The sequence below is a fragment of the Xenopus laevis genome, chromosome 7L (assembly GCF_017654675.1).
Source record: "Xenopus laevis strain J_2021 chromosome 7L, Xenopus_laevis_v10.1, whole genome shotgun sequence".
Classification (NCBI taxonomy): domain Eukaryota; kingdom Metazoa; phylum Chordata; class Amphibia; order Anura; family Pipidae; genus Xenopus; species Xenopus laevis.
In genome coordinates, this window is record NC_054383.1 from 66,790,766 (window position 1) to 66,812,178 (window position 21,413).

Sequence of the window (21,413 nt, forward strand, 5' to 3'; positions counted from 1 at the left end):
CACAACCACCTTAGTGTGTGTGAATGTATGTATGAATATATATATATGTATATACAGTGTCGGACTGGGCTACTTAGATCCGCTAATTAGTGGGGCGGCTTTGTCCGGGGTCGCGGTAGAATATCTGCGCATGCGCATAAAGGTAGCGCGGCGCCGCATTTGTGCGCACATGCACGGCGCTACCTTTATGCGCACTAGACCGTTGCAGCGCTCCGGAGAGGCAGCGGCGGCCGGAGGGGGGCCCTGGAGCAGTAGCCCCAAGCCTCCCAGTCCGACCCTGTGTGTGTATATAGATATATGTGTGTGAATATTTATCTATATAATGCAGATGTATACAAGATTATGTCTAAGTCTCAGTAGTTACCACATGCACATTGTTTTGTACTAAGGATAATATGAGTCACTGTTATTACTCTAAAAGGCAAAAGAGTAGCTGTCTGTGTCTGTATCCTCCAAATGTCCTCACTGAGCTTATATTGACATGGGTACAATCCACAGTTGTTCCTACATTTCTCACTTTGCAGAACAACTGTTGCTCTTCTCATACACATAAAGAAAGCAACTGTTACAAAAAGTGTTACTCCCCACCCCTAAACCAGCAAAGAGCTATATGATTCCAAAAGGTCTTCTGAATTTGCCGAAAAATTTTATTAGCAAAAACCTTAAACAAAGAAAAAGCCATATGGCACCTGTTTGCATGCAGACAAATGGCACTGCCTCTTGTTGCTAGTAAATTACATCATAGGTCATAGTACAGTTTGTAGCAAGTGGGAAGGGACAAAAGATATTTTAAAAACATGTAAAAAAATAAATAATTCTGCTTCTCTTTTGTTTTAACTGTCTTTCCTAGGGTCATTTACACCCAAGACGCAAGTGCAAAAGCATGCCCCTTAGTGCACATTTAAAAAGCACAAACATCTGGCACTAGGTGAAAAGAATACTATGTGCTATGTGCACCCACCCCACAGCACTGCCACACGCGGATAGCACTGTATTCATTTGGGGCATGCAGAGGCTTGAGAAATTCTGGGTATCTAGAGAAAAAAACACGAATGATTGCACCCAGTTTTGCACACTGCCTTGCACACAGGAATGACCCCTTGTGTGTGCTTTGTGGCTAAACTGTTTTCCCCTATAATATAGTCAATTTTCTTTGTCCAAAACAGCTTTGTAAATCTTCTTTGAAATGAATTGCATGTATACAAATGCCCTTCTTGGGCAACAAACTTTCACCACATAAAAGTACTCCTGCCTGAATTGACAGATTAACATTTAGTATATTATAAAATGCCTAATTCTAAGCAGCTTTTTAACTTTTTTTTCTTTTTTTAAGAAGGCAAATAATTCAAATACTCTTACAAAGAAAAAATGAAGATCAGCTTTTTAACTGATCTTCATTTTTTCTTTTTAAGAGTATTTGAATTATTTGCCTTCTTCTTAGAACTTCCAGCTTTCAAATGGGGGTCACTGACCCCATCTAAAGACAAATGCTCTGTAAGGCTACATATTTATTGTTATTGCTACTCAACTGTCTATTCAGGTCTCTTATTCAAATCAATGCATGGTTACTATGGTAATTTGGATTCTAGCAACCAGATTTCTGAAATTGGAGAGCTGCTGAACAAAGAAGTTAAATAAAGTAGAACCCCCATTTTATGTTTTTCAGGGGACCAGAAAAAAAAATGGTGTAAAATCCAGGAAAATGTAAAATCAGGGAAATGTATTAAGCATAATATATAGGTGGGACCACAAAACAACAAAGTTAAGGGAAAACATAAAATCAGAGGATGTAAAATATGGGTTCTACTGTAACTCAAAAAACACAAATAAAAACCAATTAAAATTGCCTCAGAATATCACTCTCTAGTCTACATCATCCTAATGTTGCTGTGGTGATCTAAACATATGTGCCAAATACTGCAGGTGTACTAGACATGTTTTATTACACTCTGGTTTCCCAAGAATACATACTGAAGAACAAAAATGAACATTAAGATCATACCTATATAAAGACTAAAGAGGGTACATGCCTCCATGAACCCGCAGAGCAAAACACTTGCTTAGATGTTCTATAGCTACCAAGAGGCTCAAGTATTACAGGACTATCTTTGAGGCTCTGTGCATCTGATTGGGTAACATAGTAACATCGTAAATGAGATTAAAAAGACACAAGACCCTTTCCTCATAATGGATAACGGATAGAGACCCAAACTGCACTGCAGTAAATTTCATAGGGTAAATGTAATTTGTAAATGTAAGTTGTACCTCACAAAACTTTGGTAAAGAATCAGTAAAGTCATTATTATGTAAGGCAGTAATGGACTGGTCTGAGAAGTTAAAACTTTTGAAAAGAGTATAAAACTGACTGATTTAATAACGCACTAATTCTACCTTATGCTGTGATTCTTCACATTTTCTTTACATTTTCTGTATGTACTCTTTAGACCCAAAATGGCCTTAATTTTTTTATTACCTGTTTGACTTCGCTTTCTCATTGCTTGTTCCTACTTAATGGTCCTGTAACCGCGGAAACCAAACAGATGCACGGTCACTGGAGAATGAAAGAAATTGAAGTGTATGTGTGCACCACAGATGATAGGGCTATGGCTTGGACAGAGACAAAAGCACCCTGAAGGGCCAGCCTTTACACCTGACTGCAATATACCCTCAATCTGATATTGCTTGTGAGGGGTAGGGAATGAACAACTACTCTAGGGCCAAATAAACCACTAATTTTATGCTTCTTTTCACAGACACATCATCTTTTTCATATGTTAACTCAGCAGGTTCATACAATTCTATTCCTATCAAAAAGCTGTCTTGTAGGCCTCCCACTTTTTGAGTTAAAAAATATATCAAAAGGGGAAGTCAATGAATCAACTTTTAGAATGGTACTGTAGATGAAAGTCACCTAATATGACACCAACCTGTTTACAGATTGTTGCCATTCTCCCATAAACTCCTTGTATTTTGAATATGAAATTTGTAAAACTATTTTTTTCTTTTAATTTTCACTATTAAAACAATACATTAATCCCAACTAAAATATAGATAATCCTTATTAGAGGCAAAATAATCATGTTGCTTTTATTTAAAGTTTAAATTATTTTTTAGTAGACTGAAGGTTTGGAGATTCAAATTACTGAAAGACCCCTTATCCAGAAAACCCCAGGTCCCAAGCATTCTGGGTAACAGGGCATTCTGGGTAACAGGTCCCATATCTGCATATATAAATTTATATCTGTTTATATATGTTTTTACTGAAAAATAAAACTAGATTGGTAAATCTGTATTAAAAAACATAAATTTTTGGAGCAGAAGTTTGAAGTGCAACTAAAAATAAAGTAAAAAACAAAACAAAAAAGGCTATTTATAATAATTACACTGAGATGCAATGAACAACAAAATTGTAACTCAGCCTATTCGTATTGAAACCAAAAGAAATAACCTACAACATTTTTGTTGGAAAGCACTAAAATGTATCAAACTTGGATGAAGCAAAAATAATCAAAAAAACAAGGAAAACAATAACCCTTGTGAAGGACAGGGACTGTAATGCATCACTGTATTTAAATAAATAGCTACATGGCTCTCTAAGGGCCCTTATACATGGGTGTTTTTCATGTATTTGATGCAGAACTTTGAGTGTAACTAAGCATATGAGATAATTATTTCCATTTTTCTCAATGTATTCACATGCTACATTTGTATGCATCTGATGCACTTTTAAAATGTAATATTAAAAAGAAATGCAAGCTAAACTGAATGTTTTGCATTTTGAAGGACTGCATGCATTGAACAGATGCACAATAAAATGCCTGTGTGTAAAGGCCCTAATGGTATGTACAGAGGACTGTTCTTCACTCTGGTGCATTTGAAGGTCACTTAAAAGTACAATAGTTGCAGGACCTTAATGTATGCAGTAAAGAAAATTATGAATGCTGGCACTTGTATCAGAAGCAGAAAGTTAGAAAAAGTTACAACTTCCAATGATCCAGGCTTGTGAAAACCAGGTCTTTAAGCCTAGTTAATAGGGTGATATTACTTTTTGGAGTTCATTTCCAACCCAAGCAACAACAACATCAAATATTCTGTCAACTGGAAATATTATTATCTTAAGAGATAACTCACAATTCAACACATGAAACAACTGTAATTGTCATATCTCTTGACTTTGGGCCTTAGTATATTGGTCTTGCAGCTGTTGTGCTGGGAATGAATTTTTAAATGAATCAGAGCACAAACTGAGCGAGAAATAATTGTCTGAATATATATATATATATATATATATATATATATATATATATATATATATATATATTCTGCATCTCAAGTTAAGGGGCCGATTTACTATGGTTCGAGTGAATTTTCGAAGTACAAAAAGTTTGAATTTCGAAGTAATTTTTTAAATACTTCGACCATCAAATTGGATACTACGACTTCGAATTGAATTCGACTTCGATTCGAAGTAAAAATCGTTTCGACTATTCGACCATTCGATAATCGAAGTACTGTCTCTTTAAAAAAACTTCGACTTCAATACTTCGCCAACTTAAACCTGCCGAAGTGCTATGTTAGCCTATGGGGACCTTCCGAGCAATCTTCGAAGTTTTTTATATTCGAAGTAAAATCGATAAAATCGTTCGAAACGTACAATTCGAAGTAGGATTGGAGTACGATCATACTACGATCGGAATATGATCGTACGATGAATAAAATTCTCTGACTTCGAACTCTAATTCTAACACCCTAAAAACTGACCAAAATAAATGTTCTGTTCTTACTTCCACCGTCTACAGCAAATTCTGTAGACCTGTACAATACATCAACCAAATGCATATATTAAACTAGTTTTTTTTCCCTCTGAGAACTTTTTTACACTGTCATAAATCTGCTTGACCTCCAGCTAGTTATAAGCTGTGAATAACACAAATTCAGAGCCCCCCTCCCGCAGAAACACTCCTGATCTAACAAGTACCCTACTCACTTAGCTCAGCTAACAGGTGTCTTCTAGTCATCCAGGGCTGATCAAGTGTCACTTTTTTTTCTAAATTCAAGTCACAGAACAAAGTCAGCCCTTCTCCCCCTCCCAATGAGCTTCCATTGACAGCTGGTATTCTGTAATAATTATTCCATGAGAGGGTTCCCTCCCCAATGTGAGTAATAAAAATCCATAGATTCCACTAATTCTTCTGTTAACATAGAATGAGAAAGGGTGATATCTAATCCCTTTTTCAGATTTCTTAATATTTAGTTAAAATAAGACATTGCTAACCAAATAGCTACACTTTAACACATTTACATGGTTCTAATAAAACAGCGCCCCTTTGCTTCATTTCCATTCAAAGCAGCAGAATCCTCGTTAAAAAGATTGTGTAAAAGGGCATCTGCTATAGCTTTAAAACTTGTTTAATTAACAGATATATATAAAATATAATTAAAATATACATGTTACCTCGTATATAGGATTTTAGAAATTAGTTTTCTGATCTGCAAAATAATGTCCATGGCCCGCATTAAACTTCAAGCAAGCTTAATGTTTCATGTCTAGTGGAAAAATTCCCCCTAAAACCTTAACAAATATGTCATGAAACCCCAGTCTAAATTAAATATCCATAAGCAACCAAGAAATCCCACTGAAGTTGTCACATTTAAAAGTTTGACAACTTGTTAGACCATATTAAACTCAACGCCTTGGTTTCCCTAATCCTCATCTGGAAATCTGGAAAAGCTAATTTCTTAGAATGCCATATTGTAAAAACACTCAAAAGTAAATGGATCTAGAGAGACCAACAATGTAATAATACAAAATACTGTAAAAAACACTAACAGTTTACCAACATTTTTTTGTTACCTCAGATTATAACTATACATATATCAACAGAAATGCTCAAGTAAATGCAAACTTGGAATAAACTGTTCCTAGTATTGCTTTACAATGTGTATTTAAATGTTGTATTAGTAAGTATATGTGTTGAAATTCAAACAACTGAAAAACAGCACTGAAATTCACCTCTTCAACCGATATTAAAAGTAACAATTAAACCATCCATCAAAACAATATATAGCTCAGAATGTGTCGAAGTAGTGTATACACCAATTATTAATGTATCTTGTTTACCTGTGATCAACATGATTTTGTGAAAAAAAAATATATATATTTGCCAACTGATAACAGGAAGAACAGGAAATGATTTGCTTCACTTCTCCTCTTGGTTAATACCAGACAAACACAAACAAGACAACAACAGCAGGAATAATTGGTATATATTTATGTATGACTGTGTATGCAAATACCGATTTTTGTGTGACACTAATATTTATTATTTTGCTTAATGGGCACAGTCTTGGTTCATACAACATAATCAGTCTGGGTAATATCAAAGGGGCAAATTTACTAAAGGGCGAAGTGACTAACGCTGGCGAAAATTCAGTGCAACATATACATCCATTGAACTTTAACTTCCCGCCGCATGCAAATTAGGCAACGATAGCGCAACTTCGCTTTGCTTGGCGCAGTAACGCTAGCGCAACTTCACCAGCGTTCAGCGCCTTGTCGCAACTTCCGATTTTAGTGAATTAGTGTTGTCCTGGCGAATCTACGCCTGCTGAAGTGTTGGCGAAGTGTTTGCCCCAAAGAATCTGCAAAGTATTTAGATAAAATGCTTGCAGTACAGGAGAAAAATGCTTCCTTATTGACTGTAAAAGTACAATGATGATGACAGAAGCCATGCTAAGTCCAAACCAAAGACATGACCGCTTGATCGCACAAGCAAAGCAATGCACTCAGCATTTATTGATGGGAGTAGTACTGTACTATAGTAGTAGTACTGTATGAAGTCCACATTTTTAATGTCCAAAGGTACTGATAGCTTTTAGGGTACTGCCTGCCACCCTATTTATTATGGAGTGCAGTACCTTATGGGAAACTTCATTTTAAGGGCAGAGCCACATGGGAAGATTCAGGGAGATTTAATCTCCCCGAAAAGATTTTCCACCGGCTAGAGTCTAAATCACCGGCGGGATGGCACTCGGAGAGCTTGTTTTTCTAAGTCGCCCGAAGAAGAGGCAATTAGTTGCCTGGTGACTAAATCTCCCCAAATCTTCCCGTGTGTCTTTGCCCTAAAACTACTAACTAATGTTTTATTTGTCAGATCTACAGCATAGCCAGTGGCTAGTTGTTCAGAGTTAGCTGACCCCAAAAGAATAGTACTTAATAATGTAGCCATTAGTATGATCTGAAATAATGTTGAAGTGAACAACAGTTTAGTCATTTTGCAAAAGACATCACAAATTTCCACATTTCATAATGCTAATTTTACCATTTTTAAACATAAGGAACAAGTTGAACTTGAAAGACTATTCTCTTTTCCAACAAATTAACTTTGTACCTCATTCATTAAGGATTTATGAGCAGATGTATTGCCCCATGTGTACTTTCATAAACAGTACCATGTAACCCTTTTAATGAAACAAATTTACTAATATTCCCCATACAGTATAACACCATAATTTTTTGGTGTCAATACCATATAGAATAGTTTTTTAAGGTTAGTGAAAAAAGCAATAATATCATTTTTGGAGGTAATTTCTTCCATAAGAATTGCACCAATAACTTATGTGAACTGGGACTTCTTATCACAGAGATAATAACTCACACATCCTAACTGCTAAACAAATGAGTATGGGCCCTAACCTGCAATACAATCTACTACTAGTGAAGGAGTTATATGAGTAAAAAAATTTTTATATATACAGAAAAAATAATACACGTGACTGACCTGCGCTGCGCCATACAGTCTATGTTTCCAGCTTCAGTTTAATGCAATAAAGAAGCATGTAGCCCAGCATCATGTGTTGCTATGACACCATGGAGACACTGAAAGGGTTAAAGCATCTTGTGCCACATTAACCAAAGGGCAATATTTTAAAATCTTCAGGGCTGAATTTTAAAGTTTCTTAAAAATAGGGACCAGTTTGCTAATAAAAACAGGATGTTTTTTTATCAGCCTATATTTGCAGTGCTAATAACACATGATTTAAATGTTGCTAACGCTGGAATTTAAAATGCATTGTCGGTACTAACATTTAAAACATGAAAAATAAGGGTCTGACTTATGCAATACTGAACTGGGGATGTTGAAGGATTGCCAGTGGTTCCCCATATAGGAAAATGTTCTGATCAGCAAAGGAACTGTTTCACTTTTTGATAAAACATATTTTTTTAATTATGATACAAGGTCTGATGTAGCATTAGTTTTTGGTGTAAATATCACCAAAAACAGGTTTTTAATTTAATAAATACATTTGTAATATCACTCTTGAATGTAATTTTCTCTCTAAACACCAACAATTTCAGCAAATTGGGAATTACTTTCCCAGAGTTAATAACTCAGAATTTTAAGTGCAAAATAAGGTATTTTTTTATCACTGTTTAGTAAATCTGGCCCTATAAAATATAGAAAGCTATTACAGAAGTATAAGTTATTATATAAAAAATTAAGGCCTCATTCATAACACATCTCAATAGAAAAGGATTGGACCCAGAAAGTCCCATAATTTAATTATAATGCTATACAAATAAGTTTTTCTAATCTACTAGGTGAGCTCCAACTCATCTTGTAGAATGCAGATCGATACACTATTTATATGCTTAACATTGTTCTAATCAGATCAAAGTTGCACATTGCAGCTCCTCCCAAATGAAGAAATGGCTGCACACTAACAGCACGAGCCAATTCACGTAGACATTAAAATACACTTTGTTCCAACTGACCTTTTTACTGCCGTACAAGGTGTAGCATGTTTCTATGTACAGCAGATATAATATGAAACATGGCATGCGTAAATGCTGAAAAATATAGTCAAATTGTCTGTGAATATTTAGTAAAATAACAAAACACATATAATGTACAAAAGTCAATTCTTTGATCATAATATACATTTTTGGTACCAGACTCCTCCCATTCCCAGGGGAAATCAGATTAGAAGACTCAACTGTAAAGAGACCACATTGCTTTTATGTGGCTGTGCTTGCAAAATTTATTTCCAAATTCTGTTAATCTTTGATACGCAACCATTTAATTTGCATAACCCTTCCCTATTAGAAAAAAAAACACACACACACACACAAAACAAGCACTTGTTTAATTAAAAAATGTAAATTTGCTGTCATCTTGGGGCCTGGTGAGTTAGGGACGGCAGTGACATCTTATATTGCTGACAATGATGTAGTGAAAATGTATTCAGTGAGCTAATGGGAAAGGAAACATGGGACACTTGAGTGCATGCTAGTTATAATATCTTGGGCCCAAAGCATCACAACCTTTTAAATGTGAGACTTTTTGGAGATTCATCAATTCAAGCCCTTCAAGGTTGCATGAAAGTAAATGTCAAATGTACAATCCAGGATTATTATGTCTTTAGTCTGTCCAATTCAGACTATTTAATATTAGAAGTTGAAAATGGTAAGCAAAGAAATGCATATGCTTAAAAAAAATCCAGGGACTAAACTTAAAATTCTACACCTAAAGTTTAACATTAGTCATTTCTTTCATTGCTGTAAGAAAAAAAAAACCTTTCTGAAGTGGGATATTTCTATATAGTTTCTATGAAAAGGGCTTGGCAGTTAAACAAAATAAATACAGTAAGGAGATGTCTGTAAACAGTTCAGTTCCACCTGTTGCCGCATTATGTCAACTTTAAACCCTCCCAAACTCTCAAACTCACACTTGTGTGCCTTACAGCCCTGAATTCTAAAAACGTCGACAGGATCTCTGTTGAATGACTCAAAACACATTTGTGTTATTACACAAACCATTTGTGCATACATAATTATGTTTCTTAAGATTTGAATAGTTTTTCCATATATTAAACCTATTCAGCTCTCATGGAACATTATGTGTTTTGACAGTGAAAGACCCCACTACACACGTTGCTCACACATCATCAACGTGCAACTAAAACTTCCACAAGAACAAAACAATTTAGTTGGGACAAGTCAACAAATTGTTACTAATAATGGAGTGCTATTTGCACTGGTATGGCCTGTACCCAAACATCAATGGCACACATCTCTGCACAGCTTTACAGACAAATAAAACAACGTGTTTGCAGAATAAGTTGAGAATAATGTAACTGAGATAAACATGGATCGAGGCCAAAGCTGTCGGTAGACAAGGGGAACAGATGCAGAGCTTGGGACCAAGGTAAAGTAAGTGGGTATTTTCCATTTTTCTTTTAAAGCTGAAATAGGATCGTCTCTTGGGTGTGATTGCCTGTCACCACGGAAACCCTTCAGCACATGAGCTGTAAACAGACAGGAGAGCAACGGTCTTTCAGGACAATGCCTTAAGGTTCAACTGCCATCCACCTCCCTGCCTTATTATTCCTCCCCGCTGCCATATCTGCAACAATCCCGCGGTCCCTCCTCCTCTCTCTGAGCGCACCTGGCCCCTCCCCACCCCGCCCTCGCGAGCCCAATTGTTACATACGAGTCGGTACCGGAGAAACAGGGAGCACCACAGCAAACTTCAAAATAGGGATCCTCCCAGCGAATCATTACATTATAATCATCGCTTATTTTCAACAGCCACTGCCTTGTCCTAAATTAATGAAATTCCTTTTGGCTTACACAGACTCTTGTAGGGAAAACCAGAATAACTACTGTACAGAACAAGCAGCTCCTAAGCCCCCTGTTCCTCCCTCTTCGCTACCCATTCGTACCTCCTGATTAACCCGCACGACTTCCGTGTTTGTGTGGAAACGGAGGGACCGTGGGGCCAGTGCGAGGCTCCCGGAGATGGGGCTCTAACCCCTCAAGTGCCGAACCGCGCTCACTCTCTGTGCCAATAGATGGGCTAACGGCGTGTGGTGTGGGCGCTTGTGCCGCTCTATAATAGGAGCCCCAAGCACTGAGCTCTACATTCTCCAGTCAAACACCTAAAGACAATCCTGATCTCAACTGTCGCTTCTCTATACTATGAGTGAAACCATAAAGGAAACTGGAACCGAACAGGCTCTGGGACACTGTCTGTGCGACTGCTGTCACCCCTGTAAGCGTCTCTCCAGCAACAACGAGGAAACTTTCCGAAGCAGCAGCAGCAGCAGATGAGGAGCAGGAGGATCGCAGTGGCACGGGCTAGAGTTAGACAACAGCTGCTCAACGCACAGCAATAGGGAAAGTAGCAGCGCACAAAAGCAGGTCTAACACAGAAGCGCAGGCAAGTCAGACAGGGACTACTGTTAACCGGACAGGAAAGTGGCAGGTCCCTCATTGAGCTTGAGAAGAAGAAGAATGGTCGGCAAGTGCCGGATACTCACCATAGTCACACAGTCCAAAGCTGTATTCACTTAAATAGTCAACTTTCATAATACTTAATTAAAATCTAATTGCAGCTGATTTGCTTCCCGGATCACAAGTTGTTTGACTGATGTCACTGTATGTGACTGTGGGAGCTCAGTGAGCGGAGCGGCCTGTGATTGGCAGAGCTGAGAAGGTAACGCCTTCCGCCGGCCTTCCCAGCTGGCTAGAGGGCAGGTGAAAGATCAGCCAGTGTGCCAGCCCCTTTCCCTTCTTTTTCCCCTCTCAATGGAGCCGCCTCACAGCTAGATGTGAAGTGAATGAGCTTAGCAGCGTGGAGTTGGGGAAACACACTCACACTTGCAGCTCTATTCGTGTGGCGCTCTCTAAGGGGCCGTCCTTCCTCATTCGCTCTCTCTTCCCAAATGCCCGGCTCCCTGACAGAGGAGGCGGCACACAGTCCTGCACAGTCACAAGGAATTTCCAAAGTGACACCCTCTGAGCTGTAAACTTATTCCTCCTAATAACAAAGCAATGGTGCGTTCCGTGGCTCCCGAGCTCCTTTCAGTGCTACCCTATCGCTCAGCCACTTAACTCCCAGAAAGTTCTAGTCAAACACATGGTAAACTGGCATTGGGGAGCGACCAGTGTTCGACTGGGATGCCAGGGGCCCACCAGAAAACCTAAAACCATGAGCCCACCAGAAAACCTTAGACAGTGGACCTTTCCAAACTATTATTCCTCCTCTAATCACTCAACCTCTTTATTCTCCTAGTCTTTTATATATGCTTACAATATTCTCCCATTATTACGCATTTTTACCCATAAAGAAATAGGGAATGACCATGAAATAGGTCAAATGTTTAGAAACAAGAGGGCCCACTGACACCTGGGCCCACTGGGAGTTTTCCTGGTATCCAGGTGGGCCAGTCCGACACTGGGAGCGACAGTGGGCTGCGGGCGTGACACCTTGAAGAGCCCCTGTGTAGGATTAAGGCAAAAGCGAAGCCCTATAAGGCAATAACATATAAAGTGGTCTCCCACCCAAAACTGTTTCAAGCAGGTTTATCATATTGCTTCTGCTACATTGTTTCAGCAATCAGAACCAGCACTGCACACTATAACCAGCCAGCCAAATTCTGCTTTCAATAACAATTACAGTCAACTGAGAGATGCTCATAAATATATTTTCTTTCATTATGCAAAATACAGTTTTTGTGTGGAAGATCTGTTCAATGGCCAAAGTTGTTTGCACTTGAAATTTTGCTGAAAAAAATGAACTTTCAGACTTTTGCACACTCATTTCAGTATCCTAGTGTTTGTACTATTGCAGGCAATCAAGGCGCAGCACTTGGGGTACATATTACAATGTACAAGATGCTTGATAAGAAAATTAAATATTAACCAAATTAAGTAGTTTAAGCTGGTATGGCACTACAGGGATAATAAATTCCAGATGCCTGAAACATATGAAAGCCAGGTGCAGACTGTTTCTAGTCAACTATGGTACAGAACCCAACAAAAACCTAGCAGCTTTACATTATTAATATAATCCTTCCTTATTTGGCATATAAATACATTAAGGGAAAATTCTTTCATGCTGTGTTATCCTCGCCTATCCCTAACATTGACATCAGCAGCCTCAGCTATTAACGGAGTGGTTCACATTTAAGTAAACTTTTAGTATGTTATAAAACGGCCAATTCTAAGCAACTTTTCAATTGGCCGTCATTTTTTATTTTTCATAGTTTTCAAATGATTTGCCTTCTTCTTCTTACTTTTCCCAGCATTCAAACGGGGGTCACTAACCCAATTTAATAAACAAATGCTCTATAAGGCTACAAATGTATTGTAATTGCATCTTTTTATTACTCCTCTTTCTATTCAGGCCCTCTACTATTCATATTCCAGTCTCTTATTCAAATCAATGCAATTTGGACCCTAACAACAGGTTTGCTGAAATGTCCAACCCGAGAACTGTTGAATAAAACAACTAAATAACTCAAAAAACACAAATAATAAAAAATGAAAACCTATTGCAAATTGTCTGAGAATATCACTCTATACATCAAACTAAAAGTTAATTTAAAGGTGAACAACCCTTTTAATACCGAGGAAAGGTGCAAAGTAAACTCTGCTCCTGCAAAAATCTTCACTTTCCTCACTTCCCTCATATGTCTGCACTGCATTGGCCTGGGTGCAGGTACATGAAGAGGAACTTTGGCACCAGAATGCTTCAGTAAAAAATATGCTCCACGTGCTTGCATCTGGGTTGAGACAATGGCTCCAGGTACAATACACATTAGAGGGCTGATGTGAACAGGAGTTGATTCTCAATTCAGTCCTGTGTGGCATTAGTTTAAGGCAACCACTGATTAAATGGCTGTACCTGCAATGCCCTATCCCATTACACACCATAATTTGCCAATCCTAAACAACCACAACCAAACCTCTTTAGCCCCACCAAACCCCTACTCACCCAGCCATAGAAGGCTCATCACCTGCTTTTTAAGCAGACATGTGAGCAAGGATGAATAAATAAAGTGCCTGATATCAATGTGGCCTGAAAATACTGTTATCTTCTCTGGTCTGTTTTCTGCTACAAATGAGTGGTAGACATGCCCTAAAGCCAGAGGCACATGGTGCATTTCCCTCACTATTTATCTAACGCTAGCTTTGCTTTTCTGCCCTGCCCAAGGCTGATTTCAGCACTGAAATGTGAAAGTATGCATTTTTACTTCAAATTTCACCCTAACATTATGCCTGTCAGTCCATCTGCAGAGAGAGGAATAAGAGAGAGAACTGTGTTTTTTCCACTGGCGTATCTCATATGGCAGTGGAGAAAACACTGAGTTTGCCACTGGTCTTGTCTGTGTGTCCCATATGTCTCGATCAAGCTACCACTCCTAGCATCTCGAACAATTAGGCCACTAACAGATCTGGAGAACAGTTACCCATAATTATTCTCTTCAAGCATGGGCTACTAATCTCCTCCAATGCTTTCTCACTGGTAAAAGTGAATCACTGGCGGGAAAACATACAAGTCACCTTGGTTTCCAAAGTCTACTGAAGTAACTTCACAAAGAAACTTCTGAAGCGACTTGTAAATGTTATCCCATCTGCAATTAACTCTGCTTCCGGTGGGAAACCATTCGGAGGAGATTAGTTGCTTGCACTAGAAGAGACTTATTACAGGGCAACTAATCTTGTCTGCCAGGAACTTTAGGCTAATGCCACATGGAAAAACATAGGCGGAAAATCAGCCCCTATTCTGGCAACAGTCTTCTTTCTTGCCTGCACCTGGAACCACTGCATCGGCCCGGGTGCAGGCAGACATGGTGGATTTCCACACCAAAATGCATACATAGTAGTGATGTGTGGGTCGAGAAATTCTTGTCCCTAAGTCATCCAGATTCAATGTGGCCCGCAATTCCGTGATTCCCTATATGTATCATAACTCAATGTGGAACTTGGGGCAATGTTTAGGTTGCAGGCAGGGAGGGCAATAGAAGGAAGAAGGAAGGAAGAAAGGCAAAAGGAAGAGCTCGGTCCACGCCACAAATACTTTGTGTGAGTGTCCTGTACATCAATAATACTCAGGCAAGGTAAGAGAGAAGGCTAATGCCAGGGCAGGCCCGGACTGGCAATCTGTGGGTTCTGGCAAATGCCAGAGGGGCTGCTATAAGGTGCCATAGAAAGTCAGTATTTAATGGGCTGGTGGGGGCTGTTTGGGCCTCTGTGTACCTAAAATGCCAGGGCCTATTTTAATTCTCAGTCCGGACCTGTGCCAGGGTATGGGCTGATTCTTACCCTGCATTGTTTCGCATTAGTCTTAGTGATATTCTTCACCTCCTCCATTAAAGAAAATGTAATACTAAGCATCATTCCAATATAAATGAATTACAACCTTTCAATGCAGTTAACGCTGTCAGTAAATGAAATTGCTTTTAAAAGCAGTCCAGGTATGGGATCCATTATCCGGAAACCAGTTATACAAATTAAGGAAATGCCATCTCCCATGAAGTCCATTATATCAAAATAATCCAAATATTTAAAAATTAATTCCTTTTTCTCTGTAATAACAAAACAGTACCTTGTACTTGATCCAAACTAAGATATAATTAACCTTTATTGGAAGTAAAACCAGCCTATTGGGTTTATTTAATTTTTACATGATTTTTTTTTAGTAGAGTTAAGGGGAAATGTAATTAAAAGTCGCAAGTGTTATTAAAAATGGAGTCTTTGCGAATGTTTAGCACTGCTCGCAATGTAAAATCATTTGCTGGCGAATATTAGATTGTGAATTTTCGCTAAGCAAGGTTAGCGTTAATACCTTCTCTGGAGTTTCGTTAAATATTTTGTCGCAAAAAGAGATTTGTGATTGCAAAATGTTATTACATACACTGCGAATATACACAAAAGCCATTTGGTCGCAAACTTTGCAATGAAATCGACGAGGCCTGTAATCAGTCAAAAGGACGCAAACATGGTTGCTAACGTTCACAATTGTCTTTGCGCAGTTTTTTTGCACTAGTGATACATGTTACATTCCCCCATTAATGCATGAAGCTCCAAATTACACAAAGACCCCTTAGAGTACTTCAGCTCTGCAATGTGCTTATATCTGTTATGCCCAGAATTTTGGATTGTGAGCATGGGTTGGATATGAACCACATACAGTAAAAGTTTGGGAACCCCTCTCAGCCTGCATAATAATTTACTCCACTTTCAACAAAAAAGATAACAGTGGTATGTCTTTAATTTCCCAGGAATGGTTACAGACAACCCAAAGATCACCTCCAAAGACCTGCAAGAACATCTTTCTGCAGATGGTGTATCTGTACATCGTTCTACGATTCAGCGCAATTTGCACAAAGAACATCTATATGGCAGGGTGATGAGAAAGAAGCCCTTTATGTACTCATGCCACAAACAGAGTCGCTTGTTGTAAAAGCTCATTTAGACAAGCCACAGTCATCTTGGAACAAAGTGCTTTGGACTGATGAGACAAAAATTTAGTTATTTGGTCATAACAAAAAGCGATTTGCATGAAGGAAGAAGAATACCGCATTCTAAGAAAAACACCTGCTACCTACTGTCAAATTTGGTGGAGGTTCCATTATGCTGTGGGGCTGTGTGGCTAGTTCTGGGACTGGGGCCCTTGTTAAAGTTGAGGGTCGGATGAATTCAACCCAATATCAACTTTCTTCAGGATAATGTTCAAGCATCAGTCACAAAGTTATGCAGGGGTTAATATTCCAACAAGATAATGCCTTTGAAATCTACAAAGGCATTTATGCAGAGGGAGAAGCACAATATTCTGAAATGGCCACAGTCTCCTGACTTAAATATCATCAAAAATCTATGGGATGATTTGAAGCAGGCTGTCCATGCTCAACTGGAGAGATTTTGTATGAACAAATGGTCAAAAATACTGCCATCCAGAATGCAGACACTCATCGAATGCTATAGGAGGCATCTAGAGGCATAAGAGGGGTTCCCAAAACTTTTTCATATGACTGTATTTTAATTTTTACTCCTTAATAAAAATGCTGTATTTAAAATCTGTATTTCATTTGTCATTGAGTCTTCTGTTTCTATAAAAAAATACAATTTTCCAAATGTTGTTACATTGGAACCCATCTTTTTTTTTCAATATTGGTTGGTAAGAGGAATGAAAAAATTAAACTATGAAGAAAGACTATTGAGATTATGTTGTTTTCGCTGGAGAAAAGGCACTTGCGTGGGAACATGATTACTCTTTGAAAGGACATTATAGACAGATAGAGAGAATATTTTTCACATAGAAAATAAAATAGAACCAAAGGCCACCCTTTTAGACCTGAGGAGCTGAACTTTCACTTAAATCTCTCTAATGGGTAAGGACAGCAAGGCTGTAAAATACCCTGTGGGGTGATTTTATTATGGCAGATTCTATTAATGCCTTTAAGAATAGCTTGGATAGGAAGCCATCTTGAAGAAGCATAATATCCATGGTTATGATGATTTCAAGATACCTCCCAACATTGAAAATCAAAATGAGTGATAAAAAGTTATTTTTTGATCACCCATTTTGTGGCCACACCCCCTAAATACCATGTTCATTTTACAACATTTGCCAGGTTATGGGGGTTTCATGTTTTATGTGTTATTACAGTTTTGTTCATAAGGGTGAATTGCCCTTTAAAGGGGTGGTTCACCTTAAAGTTAACTTTTAGTATGTTATAGAATGATCAGTTCTAAGAAACTTTTCAATTGGTCTTCATTATTTATTTTTTTATAATTTTTTTAAATTATTTACTGTTTTCAAATGGGGGTCACTGAACCCATCTAAAAACAAATGCCCTGTAAAGCTACATATTTATTGTTACTGCTACTTTTTATTACTCATCTTTCTATTCAAGCCTCTCCTATTCATTTTCCAATCTCTTATTGAAATCAGTGCATGGTTGCTAGGGTAATTTTGGCCATAGCAACCAATTGTTGACATAGCAAACTGGAGAGCTGCTGAATAAAAAGATAAATAATTCAAAATCCACAAATAATAAAAAATAAAAACCATTTGCAACTTGTCTCAGAATATCACTCTCTACATCATACTAAAAGTTAATTCAAAGGTGAACAACCCCTTTAAGCTGTGTGTCTCAGTTCTCCCAAGAGACCTGCTTATCTTTAATAGTTACACTTGTATCTCTGCTTATCTTGAATTGTTATTAATGTATCTAAGTGCAGGTGCAGAGTATTCTGGGCTCTCAATCTGGCACTGCGGGCTGAGCTATCAAAATCGAGACTCTACTGTGAAAAACGGGACAGTTGGGAGGTATGCGTTTAGTATATGTGTATATGTAGTGTTACAACTTATATGTATATGTATTGATAAATGTGTGTATTGATAAATGTGTGTAGGTATGCGCATATATATGCTCTGTAAGGGTTAAATTTGATGGGCTATTGTCTTTTTCAACCCAAATTATTTTAAAGATAACAATAAAAGAAAATATATATTATGCCTCATTAAACAAATTATATTTTTACTGGGTGAGTGCACATGCAAATATAGCTGCATGTTGAGGTTGTTTCCTGCTACAGGATCAAACCTGCTTGGCACCTTAAAAAACAAAAAGGAGAAAAACTCACTATGGACTTGCATTGCTCTGGTACCTGTAACATCGTGGAAAGCTTCTTGCCTTCCTACAAACTCTTGTAATCTGCTACACTCTGATTGGATCTTTTTCCTTGTGACTTCTCCAATCAGAGTGCAGCTTTCTTGAAAGACAGTTAAATTATCCAAGCCACAGATGTTGACGGGGCTAGCGAGAGACTTCAAACTGAAGGCTCTGCAGAAATGAGGTCTGTTCAAGAAGAATCTGTAGGCTGTAAACTTTACCTAAGATCCTCACACTGAACATATCCTGCAGATTTCATTCCACTCCCACGGTACTATACTGTAAGTTCCAATGGCTAGCTCACTAGCTGGAATTAGATTTTGTCACATAATATCCCTATCAACCTTGCTCCAGTATGTTTTAGTATGTTCTAGAATGGCTAATTCTAAGCAACTTTTCAATTGTTTTCATGTTTTCTTTTTTATAGTTTTTGAACTATTTGCCTTCTTCTTCTGATTCTTTCCAATTTTCAAATGGGGGTCACTGACCCCATCTAAAAACAAATGCTCTGTAAAGCTAGAAATGTATTGTTATTGCTACTTTTTATTACTCATCTTTCTATTCAGTCCGTTTTCTGTTCATATTCCAGTCTTTTATTTATAAATAGAGAGCCGCTTGGAATGCACAGAATCCAAGCTATTTTTATCAGCATTCAGTGAATCCATGAGCCTGGAATCTGAACCCTATATAGCTATACAGGGTGCAGGTAAAGGGTTCAGATTCAGTTGGGTATTTGGTGTAATCCATAACCCCAGATTCAGGGATTTGTCTGAACCATAAAAAGGGTTTGTGTGTCCGTAAAGGGGTAGTTCACCTTAGTATGATGTAGAGCTTGATGTTCCAAGAAAATTTACAGTTGATTTAAATTTTTTATTATTTGTGGCTTTTGAACTTTTGAGTTATTTAGCTTTTTATTCAGCAGCTCTACTGTTTGCAATTTCAGCAATCTGGTTGCTAGAATCCTAATTACCCTAGCAACCATACTTGATTTGAATAAGATCAGAAAAATTTAGACCGCTCCAAACTCACCCCACATGTGTACTCCTCAATATAGCTCCATTTGAAATCCTGGGTGCTCTGCCATCAGCGTTTTCACTGTATATCACTGAGCTTAACAGAATAGATATAGGCGGCACTCTGGAAAATAGGTGGTTTATTTATTGTCATCTGACACATTTCAGGAACAACTCCCTTAATCATAGCCTATCTCTATTCTGTTAAGCTTGGTGATTTGAATAAGGGAGAAGAATATGAATAGGAGTGGGCCTGAATAGAAAGATGAATAATAAAAAGCAGCAATAGCAATACATTTTTAGCACTACTGAGCATTTGTTTTTAGATGGGGCCAGGAACACTCATTTGAAAGCTGAAAAGAGTCAGAAGAAAAAAACTATAAAAAAAATAAATTATGAAGACCAATTAAAAAGTTGCTTAGAATTGACCATTTTATAACGTACTTAAAGTTAACTTAAAGGTGAGGTGAACCAACCCTTTAATAAAAAGTTTATTTTCATAAAGTTTCATCTCCACTAATATATTTGCTTATTGATATATAGTGGGCAGCCTGTGTTTTCATATAATATGATGCTAAATTAACACTTAGGGACTGTTTATTAAAGATACTGATCTTCCTTTTTAGTAATGCATTTTTGCTTCAGCATGAAAAAACAATTGTCTTTCCAAATGTCATTTGCATTGAGGTTAAGGATTCCAATGGGTGTTAATACTGACAACCATAGAAAATAAATGTGTTTTACTTCTAAAAGCAAAAACAGCAGCTTTGATAAAGTCAATTTGTTAATAAGGCTACAGTCACACTGGTCACACTTTAGCCCACTCCGGTATCTGAACTAATAAACACTGTGTCAGCCTGTGAGCAAACGTGGAGTGGATTTCGCCATGCAAATGTATACACGTTTCTGCTCTGAAAACCTCTGTGTGTCTGCACACATGACACACAGGCCAATCCCACAGCATTCTGAGGTAAGTGGTTGGACTGTTTCTTGGGCTGCATTTACATGCAGGACAAGAAACATCCTAAGTGTGGCTTTAGCCTAAGGCCAAGGCATACCTCCTAACTGTCCGTCCTTCACAGGACAGTCCCGATTTAGATGGCTCAACCCGCAGTCCCGGATTGGTATGTAAATGTCTTGACTTTCTATTTGATCTCCTATGCTGAACAGCCATAAAAAGATACGCTTCTAAATCTTAATTGGCTTTTGGCAGAGAGCCCAGAATATGGCAGGTGCACTTAGATACCATTGTAACAATTTAAAATAATCGGGTGCCCCGATGGGTCTCCCCAATAAATATGTGGCTATATAAATAGCATATCTATTTGAACTGGCAATTGAACTGATCCTTCTGGATCTTTAATAAATCTGCTTCTTACTGGTTTTAAAATCAATAAAAACTGATTAAAAAAATACCTGTACCGGTAGTTTCTTTTTTAGGGTTTTGTGGCTGGTTATAAATATTTTTATCAAATGCTTTATTATCAAATGCTTTATTAAACACGATAGACGTGACATAGCTTTGTTTAGGATCTAAAATTTTGACAGATAAAAAGAGGGATGAACACACTATAAATACTGGACTTATGCTTCAAAGAAAACATATTTAGATGTATAGTGTAGGAATAAGTGGCATGTAAACTGATGTGAATAATTTTCATTTTAGTGTTGCTGGTCATTTCAGTTTGCCTTTCTAAAATTTATACGCTGTTAGGTTATTTATAGTCACCGACATACATTAAGCTCTAGGGTGTAAGCAGTGTATCAGTTCTAGCATAAAAAGTTGCTGTATATTCATGATTTATTCATTAACAAATACAAATAAAATGTTACATTGCTCACAAAATAGTCACACAAAATGAAAATCAGTTTTGTCTTTTAACTAACTTGGTATGTTTGTGTTAAAATACTATCATTTAATGCCCAGGACTA

The 21,413-nt window shown here is 37.7% G+C and overlaps 1 protein-coding gene across 7 annotated transcripts in view; it reads right to left on the reverse strand.

Moving 5' to 3' along the window:
- casz1.L (castor zinc finger 1 L homeolog) overlaps positions 1 to 21,413 on the reverse strand; it is a 253,395-nt gene that overhangs the window by 50,366 nt on the left and 181,616 nt on the right. For 2 of the 7 annotated variants that reach the window (XM_018225652.2, XM_018225649.2), the window contains exon 1: positions 11,323 to 11,724. The exons of 3 other annotated variants lie outside the window; for them this stretch is intronic. In XM_018225652.2, the coding sequence (XP_018081141.1) occupies positions 11,323 to 11,371 (49 nt within the window). In that variant the 5' untranslated portion in view covers positions 11,372 to 11,724. Of the gene's footprint in view, positions 1 to 11,322; positions 11,725 to 21,413 lie in introns of those variants that run through there. 2 more of the 7 variants (XM_018225651.2, XM_018225648.2) reach the window with 1 other exon arrangement.